At 40.1% G+C, this 12,262-nt stretch overlaps 1 protein-coding gene across 12 annotated transcripts in view; it reads left to right on the plus strand.

The window, feature by feature from the left end:
• Positions 1-12,126, plus strand: part of NR1H4 (nuclear receptor subfamily 1 group H member 4) — a 51,697-nt gene extending 39,571 nt beyond the window's left edge. For 10 of the 12 annotated variants that reach the window (XM_046937991.1, XM_046938081.1, XM_046938098.1 and 7 more), the window contains 3 exons: positions 144-290; positions 9,890-10,003; positions 11,451-12,126. In XM_046937991.1, coding sequence (XP_046793947.1) covers positions 144-290; positions 9,890-10,003; positions 11,451-11,689 — 500 coding nt within the window. In that variant the 3' untranslated portion in view covers positions 11,690-12,126. The other 2 variants (XM_046938195.1, XM_046938171.1) reach the window with 1 other exon arrangement.
• The last annotated feature ends 136 nt before the right edge of the window (positions 12,127-12,262 follow it).

The following is a 12,262-nucleotide window of genomic DNA, read 5'->3' on the forward strand; positions in this document are numbered from 1 at the left end:
TTTCAGCCTCTGCACTTGTCAAGTAAGCCAACACCAGCATCAAGGTTACACAGATGTGTAGCATCTCATGTTTGAGAAGTTCAGGACAGAAAGTAGTGGGAACTTTTCTGCTGATGCCTTACTTATCTCTAATGTCTCCCCAGGTTTCCAAACCCTTGACCATGAAGATCAGATTGCTTTGCTGAAGGGCTCAGCAGTAGAAGCCATGTTCCTCCGTTCAGCTGAGATCTTCAGTAGGAAACTTCCCACAGGACATACTGTCCTTCTAGAAGAAAGAATTCGTAATAGTGGTAAGCATCTTGTTTACAAGTCAAAAAACCACACAGTCGCAGTTCTGTGTCCATATTTTGACCTTGAAAAGCTAGTAAAATAGTTTACTAGTATTGAAAAAGGCTCATCTGAAAGCTGTTCTTCATATTAACTAGAACAAATCTAATTCAGCCTTGAATGTAAAGATCATAAGGTAAAGATTTATTCATAAATACACTGCAAGTGTTATGAATAATGCAATATTGAATAAACCCAGTACAACTTTCCAATGATAAGCATAGAAGAATGAAGAAAACAGATTCAATTTCAAATTATTCAAATAAAATATCAGTATTTATGCTTGCAAATGAAATTACTCAAAGAAAGAAAGAGAGAAGAAAAAGAGAGGATTGTAGGATGTTACTGTAGAAGAGAAGCATCTATTCTTAGGGTCATTTTGGCAAAAATGATTCATAGCGCATAGAAGAATTGCAAATATGGAATATTGTCAGTATATTTGCTGCTTCTTAAGCTCCTTCTAAAGGTATAAGTCTGGAACATTACAAAAAGATGAACTAGGCTCGGTATTTGCTCCTTAATGCAGGCAAAGCTGTGTTTTGCATTGTTACACAGCCTTTGTGCTCCACTGATGCAGTACATAATGTGTTTTGTTTTTTCTGTCTTGACTAGCAAATTTTATCTACCCTTCATCTCATCATTAAAAATTCAAATGTAATAAAAGTTCTGAATCGAAGAGAGGCTGCTTTGATTCTAGCTTCTGGCCCTCCTTTACAGTGGCCAGAAGGAAAATATATATAGGAGAACAATGCTAATCATAGAAATAGGCTTGAATTCTGTTCTGATTCAATTAAAACCCATGATGTGAGGGTAGTACAGATGTATGCAAAATGATGCCAATAATAATACATTTTGAAACCCTGAAAAGGAATCAGAAAACTTGAGAACAACTCACTTGCTGAAGTTATGGCGTTAGTTTGAGTTAACATGCTCACTTCTAGATTTACATTTTGTAGTTTTTATTATTTCTTTTATTTAATTATAAGGGACCATTGTTTGAAGGACTGGAGATCGTGTGTTTGAGAGTGATATAAGAGTGATACAGATGGCTTCTGGGCTAGGCTATGTGAGCAGAGGAATGTGCCAGGAAGGCCAGATGTACAGGAAATCTTTTGATGCTGAATATCAGATAGCTCATTAAGTCATACAAATACTTACTTTTACTTACCTTACTCATAAGGTAGTTTTCAGATAGTCTTAATTCTCTGCAATTGTTGAGTCAATGAAATGGAGCGTCCTTCTTTCTGAGTGAGTTAGTACTAGACTTAAAGATAACATTTCCTGCCATAGCATGACTAGTTGGAATACAACATTGTATCCTGTTGTAATATTATTGACCTGTCAGGAACTAGTTAAAAACCCAAGTATTTTATGCATAAGAAGGTTTCAAGACAACTAACAATTTCCAATGAGGTGTTATTTATTTCAAAGGAAGATTTCCCGCATTTCTTTTTTTCTTGGAGAACAAAAGCCACCAAGGTAAATTAAAAATGGGTTCTGGGTCAGAACCTGTGTTGAATAGTTCCCAAGGAAAGAAGCACTACATCTTTTTAGTGTGTAAATATATACAAGCTGAATGTATACACTTACGTATTTACTGCTTGTGGGAAAAAAAGACTTTCTAAAGCATCTTCCCTTAAGCCGCAATCAAGCTAGAAACATAAAAAGAAATACTGCTACTAGAATTGCTCCCCCCCTATTCTGCAGGAGAATAAAGTATGATCCATCTTACCTGCTCCTAGCTGCACTTTCTTCTTTCCATTTATAATCAGAATACAAGAAATAACGATCTTTGTCACGTATCCTCTTTCTCCTGTGCAAATTCAAGTCTATTTAAAAACAGTTTCCTTGACTGCACTTAATGGGGTTTTGACAGTAAACAAAAGCAGCTTGTGAATCGTTGTGTTTGCAGCTGTGTTAACTGTTGCTACTGATGCTGCTGAAGGTGATGTTGACTAAGTGCTACTGAACAGAACCAGAAGTCACTCAGAACTGCCAAGAGTGCAAGAGTCCCTCGTTTTGGATGAACATTGCCTCATGGTCATTGCTGCATGTTAGAGAATATCAGTTAGAAGTGGCCATCTCTCTTACAGGAAACTGCTTAAATGTGCTTTTAAAATGCCCCTTTGCTTCTCCGTTCAGTGCTGGTCAAATAATGTCATCACTTTCTTTGCAATGGCAATGCAAGCAGATGAGTTTCTAAGAGGAAGAGGCAAGAGATAGGTTTGATTCTCTCATGTTCCCAAAGGCATTTCTCAGTGTTCCCTGACTTTTCAAAAGAATTTTCTTCCTATGTCACAAGCTATCAGAGTTTCTTGTTTCCATGTTAAAGCTCCTGCTTTAGTGCACTTTTACTGCACATTTTGTCCTGGTTTCTGATAAATTCTAGAATTACACACTTAGGTAAATTGACTCATTTCAAAATATTATAAAATATCTACTACTGAGGCATTTTTCTTTTGTAGTCTAATTCATGATTATTTGCAGGTATCCTGAGTTTAAATAAATTAAAAGAACGGCATCCAAATTCTTTTGCTGTCATTGCTTCCACATACAGCTTAGAAAAGCACTAAAAATGCAGCTCACAGCCCTGCATGCTGTAGGACCTAGCACCAGGATTCTGGCTTGAACAGATGAGATTTTGTCTTGTTTTCAGCTGGGACTCTTTCTTCAGAATGTCTGGTATGGTGCTATGTTTTGGTTCCAAGAGAAAAACAATGCTGATAACACATCAATGTTTATAGTTATCGCTCAGCAGTGTTGTACTGAGCCATGGCCTTTCTGGTTTCTCAGCTCATGCTAAGTAAGGGCTGGGAGGGGACAGAATCAGGACAACCGACTTAAAAGGGCCAAAGGGTTATCCCATACCATATGACATCACGTGGAAGGAGAGTTTTGAAAGGAGTGGGAGTTCATCTCACTCTCTTCAGCTGCTCGGGGGCCTAGCTGAGCACCAGTCATGGGGTGGTGAGCAATTGCTTGTGCATCACTTCTTATACACATTCACATATATATTTTTCATAATTATTATCCTTTTCCCTTTCTCTTAGGAAATAGTTTTATCCCAACCCATGAGCTCTACTTTGTTTTTTTCCCTTTTGATTCTCTTCCGCATCCCACTGTGAACAGGAAGAGTGAGCAAAAGACTGTGTGGAGATCAGCCACCTGCCGGGCTAAACCACAACAGATTTTAGAGCAGAAACTTGAGCAACCTCTCCTAAACTTCACCAGTAAGGAAGCATACTACTTATTAAAAGCTGCAGATGAATGTTATCATGCTATAGTCTGGTCCAAGAGATAAGCAGGCCAGGAGAGATTGAATCCAAGTTACATAAACAAGAAAGCCCAAGAGAATTATACTTAAGGATGGAGACAGGAACTTTAACATACACCTGACTGAACACAGCAAACCAAAACACCCTACAAAAGCAACTGAGAGTAGCAAAGCAAATGCAGTGACAGTTGGATGAGAGTTTAGCGAAGAAAAAGTATCATGACTATTCATAGCTCCCAGTAAGGTCCCAAGCATTATCAGGCCATCAGCCATAAACTGTCATTAGTCAGAACTTCTATCAGCATTTTTTGGATGCAGACAAATGTCTGAATGTCACATAGTCCTATTGTCAAGCCTTGGTATCCATATCCATAAAATCAAGTGGGAAGGGGGGGATCCTGCCTAAAAGTCACAGGCTGTCCAAACTTCTGTCACCTGCCACCATGTCCATTTAGAAGTCGTCCTCATCTATTAATATTTATGCCTTCCCCACTCTGATTCTATGGAACTCATGGCTTTTTTATTTATTTTTAATTTTTTGTAATAAAGAAGCCAGAGATTTGATGGTGATGACCTTTGAGCATTATCAGTATTCACTTTTATTCTCATGCTGATGAGGTGTATTTTTATTTCTTAGCTTGAGCATATTGCATAAGCCCTGCTATATCTGCCTTTGTTTGTGCCTGTACAGTCTTCCTGTTATAGAAATTCTTTCATTCATGTCTCCTGAGACTGAAATCCTTTCTTACTCAATCTATATTAAGACCTAATGAGAAACACAGACATTTTATTTAACGTTAATGAGAGCTCGTACAACTTACTCATCTTACTTGATGTTTCACTACGCATATGCCTTGTTGCCACTGATTGACTCATTTTGTTAAAGGCTGACATCTGGGCAATTTAATACCTAGTTTCTTTCTGTTGTTTTAAAAGCAAATTCTCCCCACTGTCCAGCAGGACAATAATTTAAAAATCACTGCTGAAATACTGAATGTTTTCTCAGGGAGCATTTATACTTTCCTTTCCTAAGGACATCTGTTTTCAGTAGTCGTTAAGAACCACAGATTTTTATGTCGTCATTTTCTACTGATTTCAGTGTCAGGGATAGCAGACTTTCTGACGTGAATAGAAGTGGAAGAATTGGGCCTCAAACTTCCAGTTGGCAGCAGGAGACCTGCCATTGTGAAGTACACCTTCGTCTTGCTGGATGGGTTACAGGCGTTGAAGTGCGATGCAATCCAAGAGAAAAACGAAACAGCCACTATTCCAAAGCATTGGCAAAAGGCCACCTTTCGCCCTTGAACGTGGATACAAAGTTCCCATTGATTTGGACAAGCGCCTCCAGCAACCAAGGCCAAAATTTGGCAGAGGAACAACGGCTACCTAACCACTTCCTCTGCCTTTGGCTTTCATTATTTGATTATCAGTACTCAGTAACCACACTGCTTCAAAAGCCCGCTGTGGTGGAGGCTGTATGGGGAAACAAAATGAAATAATCCTCACTGTTGAGACCAGATAATCTGAGACAGAGTAATCTCTTTATGTCACTCCTTGTTTTTAAACGTAGATGCAAATCTAAGCTGTCCAGCTCTGCCAGTGGTTGCACGCATTCACATGGAAGGAGACATTTCCCATCCTGTGACTCGGCCCCAAATCAGCACGCTGCACAGAATATTTAGAAATTAGGGACACTTTTAATTAAAGACTATAGGAAGGAACAGAGTATAGGAAAGAACTTCTCAGCTTGTATATAGTCCTGCATGGTCTCTCCTGCTGAGTGCCATGTTTCTGAATTACAAATAAAGTTTACACAAGTGTTCAAACCATATCTACAGTGTTAATTTACGTATATGAAAATAAGAATAGATATCAGAGGACCCAATCTCTTTCCTTTTGCATACGTGTGCTTCTCTAGGCCAAAAACTTACTTAGGTAGCCTCGGCCCATGAGGACTAGCAGAAGGCAGCACAGCTGCTGCTGTATGCCAGGCCACACCTCCCTCCAGACTCCACAAACAGGGCTGCTGCCAGAGGATGGGATGTGGCAGTGCCATCTGCATCCTCCTTGCTGGTTTCCTGGAGTTTCTTCATTTGCACTGATGGCTCCACACTGGTACCATTAATTGATTTTGAGAGGAAGGGGTTTTGCTATCCTGCTTATGAATTCTCCCTGACACATGCTAACTTCTTGTCTAAGTTGCTCACCTATAGAAGAGGAGGTAGAGGACAGGTCCCATGTCCATATCCTGGTGTATCTTCTCTACTGGATAGATATTCCCCCCCCCTATCAGCTCTCAGCATCAATAGGGTGAATTCAGCCCATGTTTAAAGGGCTGCTGAATAGATCTGAATGCAGAGCTCATAACAAATACTTTACAGCACGGAAATCAGTTCTGGTAGATGAAGCATTGTGAAAGATAAGGTGTAGTTTTGTGAGTAATTAATACATTTTATTTTCATAAAACAGTTACTATCATACCCTTGATTTAATATCTAGTCATCTCCACATTTATCAAGAAAAAAAGATCTCTTCATCCATATTAATCACACAGTGCTAGTTGCTATTAATTAGCATCTCTTTGCAGGCTTTCTTTTGCAATAGATCGATGTGCTCTGTTTTAATGAATAGACAAAATAAAAGAGAGAATACTGGTCTCGAGAAATGGCAATATGGACTTGATATCACAAGAAAAAAATGAAGTGTATTCCAGGGCTATGTTAACCTCATAATTATTTACAGCCTGAAAATGCAAACCTTATGAGAGCAAGTCCTCTTACCTTCATTGAGAAATCATAGGAACAAAACTATAAAAATCAGGGCAAAGCCTGAAACAATACTTTGTCTTAAGCTACAGAGGTGGACTAAACTGTATAAGAAGTAAGGGGTGCTGAATGAATAATGCTTACAAATTTATATCTCCTCTGGGCTAATGCTGATGGGACATACTCAGTAAAGGTAGTTTTTCCCATTGACTACCTCGGTGTTTCCAGCCAGTCAGGCATTAACACAGCAAAATCAACTAAATTGAACTGCAGCATCTTTAGCGGATGATAGAGCTGGGCTGGTGGTTAGGTAGAAATCTGCCTAATTCAGAATTGAATGAAACACAGAGGAGAGTCCAGTTTCTATTGCCTTAAGACAACATCATGCAAAGTTTTTGAAACCTTATTGGAAAAAGTCTAACCAGGGCACATCATTAAATGCAGAGCAGGAAGTTCTGCCTGTCTGATAAGCACAGTGCTCTCATCTGAGCTAAATAAAGAAGTATAAACAACTCACTTTTCTGTTCTCACTGAGGCTAGAAATACATTATAACTTTATCTATTTGATTTTTTTTTCACTTTTGGAGTATGATTGGTAGGAATGACACTTGAAAAGCCATATAATTCATTACTCCTCCAGCCCTTCCAGTTACAAACACAAATCGCCTTTAATTCTTTTTCTGATAACCTGAATGGAAGTGACATCTCGTACAGCAGATAAGGGGAAAAAAGCAAGAACTATAAACATCTGTTTCCTGCCTTTTTTTTTTTTTTTTTTTGCTTTCTAGAGGAGCTTATTAAATCCAAACTGAAGCACTTTCAATCACATTAGAAAACAGCCCCCTCTTGTGATGGAACAGCAGTTTGTGTAATGTGTTCATTCAAAACGAGGAATTAACTGGGAAAAGCCAGCACAGATGGGACAGAGGCAATACCAGTAACCAAGAAAAAAAAACAGAAACATTATTCTGGACTTAAAAATTGCTCTTTCACATGGTTTTGTTCATAATTGCATAGTGATATACACCTGTTTAAAGATTTCAAAGTTCTGTTTTGTTTTTATAAAAGCAGCTGCATTGCTATTACATTCCTTTTTATTACACCCTTTTACCTCTTCTGTCTTATTTCTCTGAATTGCAGTAGTGCAGAGAAGCCCTGTGATGTAATTTTATTTGTTTCCACAACTTTTCTTTCACCCCTTCCACCCTCTCTCTCATTTCTTAAGTTTCTTAACATTAGCCTGTAAGCTTTCTGGTGCAAGGACTGTTTTATTGCATACTTGCACATGGGCTCAAGGAGGACCTGAATTTAGGTATTTCACATCTTGTACTTCACCAGCATCTCTTTCATCCCACTTCTCTTGTACTGACAGGGGAACTTGAGAAGCTCTGTGGTCAATAAGGCAATGGGAAAGTTCATTCAGCTGAAAACTAATCTTCCTCCTCCTCTCCCCACAAAAGAAAAGAAAAGAAAAAAAAAGTAAACCTAGTTAAGTGATGAAGATGTGAAACAAACAAGGAGACTCTTAGTCACAGCCCACTTCTTCCTGCCATGCTTGCTGCCATGATGATGTGCAGTGTGACACCCTGCCTGGGGAGTACTAAAAATGTCTGTAGTTGGCTCTGACTTCTCTCACTGTTGCTAAACTATTCACAAGAGGAATTCACTTACTTCACTTTAGGGCTCAACTAGACTTCTTTTTTTCATATTTCCAGATTCACGTGAACCTTTAATCATATGCATGTGTTCCCTACGCACATCATACTGTAAGAAACTTTGGCATTCAAAACTGCCATACAGCCAGGCAGTTCCTCAAAAGTTAGGAAGAACAAGTGTTCAAATTTGTAAATAGCTTACTGTGATGACTAAGCTTGCAGCACATCAGTGCTGTGACTATTGCTTGCTCTGTATAAGGCTCCAGCTGTGTTAGTAACTACCATAGGTGAGCTCTTACCATATAGGTCTGCTTAATGAACGCAGACTCTTCTCAATCACATTGAACTTGTTACAAACACTAGATTTGTGGTTTGTAATCTGAAGCAAACTTATGTTGCAAATGTCACATATTTAAATATATTATTTAGCCACAAAACATACCACACCATGCAGGACTATACTTTTCACTCTGTTGTGTCACATAACTACTCTACTGATCAAAATAAGTTCATGGAATCATAGAATATCCCAAGTTGGAAGGGATCAATGAGGGATCCTAACAGTTGCCACTGTCACAGCAAAATGTGACTTATTCATAGTTCAGCCAAGTGACTTCACACTTCCTTTCTTTGAGCTGCATCTGCTGGGTTTCATCTTGAACTTCCCCTGTTGGAGGCACTCCAGACCTCACAGCAGCCTCTAACTACCAGATCTGGGCTCAGCTTCATGCTGTATAAAACACTCTAAACTGCATGGTTTCATGCAGTTTCTGAACTAAGTTGTAAAGCCTCATCCCAGAACAGCTTAAAACTAAACAGAGTGAAGGCAGGAGAAATCCCATGGCCCTCCTCTGTGGGAACAGAGGAAGTCCCTGTCCTTTCAGCCAAGAACCACTGGCTTGAATCTCTAGACCTTGTAGGTGGGGCCACTTCTGAGCTCAAGAGCCTGTTTGCAGCCGTCAGTGGCCGCTCTGAGGGACTCTGACACAAAAATAAACAAACAAACAAACAAACAAACAAATAAATAAATAAATGATGCCACGAGACTTACTTCTCTTTTACACCAAAGGGTAGAGCGAAATACATCTGTAATTGAAGGCTGTGTAAGAACAATGTGACCTGATGACAAAGTCCGTATGAGGAAGCCCAGTCGGCATGCCCCAGTGCAGTAACCCCAGTGGCTTTCATGGTGGTGAGAGAAACACATGATCCCAACTCAAACTAGGCTGTGTTTTCATTATTTATGTCTCTGTACTTTATAATACAGTGGTTCATGCTAGGAGGTAGTAATAGTTGCAAGCAAGTTGATCTCGGACTACAGGTAATCCTAGACCTAGCTAAAGTTTCAGGCTACATAAAAGGAGCAATTAAATCTCTTTATGAAGACAACCAGAGTAACTGCCCATGGCAGTTAGCTGTATAGTAGAGTTGGGCTAGAATTAAGCCATTTGCCCTGAGAGATTTCCATATAATTAACATGAAGGTGGGGAGCATGGGACTGTTTTGCAAAATGTGAATACAGGAAAAAGAAGACAACTGGGAAATCAGCAGACAGCAAGAAGAACACAAATGAGTGCTGTTACGAGAAGCTAGATGGACAAACCTGGAGAGAAAAGGAACATACTTGAAAGAAAGACTTTGAAACTATGAAACTGCTAGCACTTACCTGTTTCAACTCTGTTCTGGAAAACAAGGACATGCTTGCACTTCTGTAAACTAATTGTATTGCATCAGACTTGATTTGTGTAGTAAATTTCTCCCTCTAAGACAAACAGTCACGGCTTTAAATATTAACTTATTGCTCATTGGCAATAAGCCAGACTATTTCAATAATTAAAAAAATAACATAGCTTTTATTTTCCTCTCAGGTATCTCAGACGAATTCATAACTCCCATGTTTAATTTTTATAAAAGTATTGGAGAGCTGAAGATGACACAGGAGGAATATGCACTGCTCACAGCAATAGTGATCCTGTCTCCAGGTAACTCCTAATTCAGAATTCAATGTTAGTGTGTTTGGAAAGAAAGCATGAGGACTGTGACCTGAGACTCATGAAAACTCACTTTCTATACAGAGTGAGTGAGCATACATTCTAGTTCAGAATACTCTGTTGTTCAACCAGAAGGCTGGTGATAGCAACAGGGCTTGAGGGAATGGCATGGAGCTGCATCAAGGGACAGTCAGGCTGGGTGTTAGGAAAAGGTTATTCACCAGAGGGTGGTGGGCATGGAACAGACTGCCCAGGGCTGTGGGCATGGCCTCAAGATGCCAGAGTTCAAGAAGGGTCTGGATAAAGCTCTCAGACACATGGTCTGATTTTTGGTGGTCCTGTGGAGAGCCAGGAGTTGGACTCAACAATCCTTAGAGGACTCTTCCAACTTGAGATACATTATGATTTCATGATTCTGTGAAATCCAAACTCCAACTGCACTATCTGGCTTTGTGCACAAGGAAAAAATGTGCTTCAACACCTTGCTCAAAAGAAATTGTTGGTAGCTTATCAGTGCTCAGAGCAATGGGCTGACTCCCTTAGAATATCCCAGGTGTGGTTACATGTGCATTGCAAGTCCATTGTGGAATGGCACATTTTTAAATGGCAATTGGGAAATCCTATATATTAGAATTGAGAATGGCCTCTATTGCACAAACAGCAGTGGGAGAGAGCAAGACAACAGCAGGGAATTGTCCTTTAGGCTGTAGAAAGCTGAAAGCTGATCTTCCACAATAGCACCAGGCTTTGCTGTAAAAAACAATTCCTTGACAAGACTCAAGTAACCTACAAATTATGGAGAAATTGTACAGTGCCTTAAACACAGTGACTTCTGCAGGAAGGGAAAAGAGAACTCCAATGCCTCAACACAAAAGACTCAAAGAGCAATGGAATTGCTTCACCTTCGCCATCTCACGTGAAACTTCCTTGGATCACTAAGGCTTCCAAGTAAGGATTCATGCACGATGGTGAAGGTGAACCAATTCCGTTGCTCTTTGAGTTAGTGCTGATTGGGAATGTTTTTACACTAAAAAAAATAATAGAATCAATGGGTCATTAATGTTGGAAAAGGCCTCTAAGATCATCCAGTCCAACCATCAGCCCATTTCCACCATGCCCACTGCCCATTACGTTCAGTGCCACATCCACAGAGTTCTTGTTGACTTCCATGGACGGTGACTCCACCACCTCCCTGGGCAGCCTGTGCCACTGCCCAACCATTCTTTTGGAGAAGAACTTGTTCCTATGAAAACACTGAACCAAAAAATACCATGCTCAGGCATTTTTCTTCCCTCATCATCTGAAAAGAACTGTTCTTGTTAGGTGTGAACATCAGCGCTCAATGAAACATATTGATATTTGTTTATCAGAGCAAATACTTACATTGCATCAACACACATTTGCTAATTACCTCTTTCCTTTTTGAAACCCAAACCAGACCGACAATACATAAAGGACAGAGAGTCAGTGGAAAGGCTTCAGGAGCCGCTGCTGGATATCCTGCAGAAGTTCTGCAAGCTGCACCACCCGGACAACCCGCAGCACTTTGCGTGCCTCCTGGGCCGCCTCACCGAGTTACGGACGTTTAACCACCACCACGCAGAGATGCTGATGTCCTGGAGAGTGAACGACCACAAATTCACCCCCCTCCTCTGCGAGATCTGGGATGTGCAGTGACGGATGCCGGCTGTTTTTATTTCAGGACAAATGTCTTTTGAAAGGACCACACAGCATTTATTTTCATAGGAAAAAGCAATATACCACAGCGCGTTAATTTTTCTTTACTGCATTTTTATAGAAACTTGGCACGGAGCTCACAAAAGCCGTTCTGTGCGTTATACACAGAATGCTGTACAGCTGTCAGGTTCCCACACGTGAGTTCTAACCTTCTCTGTATTTATATTCTCTGATCAGAAAGAATGCAGCGGCTCCTCGCAGGAACCCCACCAATCCCTCCTGCAGTTGCTCTCTTTGCAGAGTTCCTCTCGCAAAATGGGGCAGTTTGGGCTTCCAAACGTGAAGTTTTTCATTGCTGTGTTTTTGTGCTTGGCCTCCATTAAAGAATATATTCCAAATATTTACCGCAATAAACCAGCAGAAATGATTTACCTCCACGGTGTGTAACTGAAATGTGCTCTCCATGTGAGGCGGGCAAGCTCTGATTTGTTCAGAAGATAAAAAAACACCACGGGCAGAGGGACACGCACGTACACAAAGCCCTTTCCATGAGACAGACATGTAAATTAATCA

The sequence above is a fragment of the Gallus gallus genome, chromosome 1 (assembly GCF_016699485.2).
Source record: "Gallus gallus isolate bGalGal1 chromosome 1, bGalGal1.mat.broiler.GRCg7b, whole genome shotgun sequence".
Lineage (NCBI taxonomy): Eukaryota > Metazoa > Chordata > Aves > Galliformes > Phasianidae > Gallus > Gallus gallus.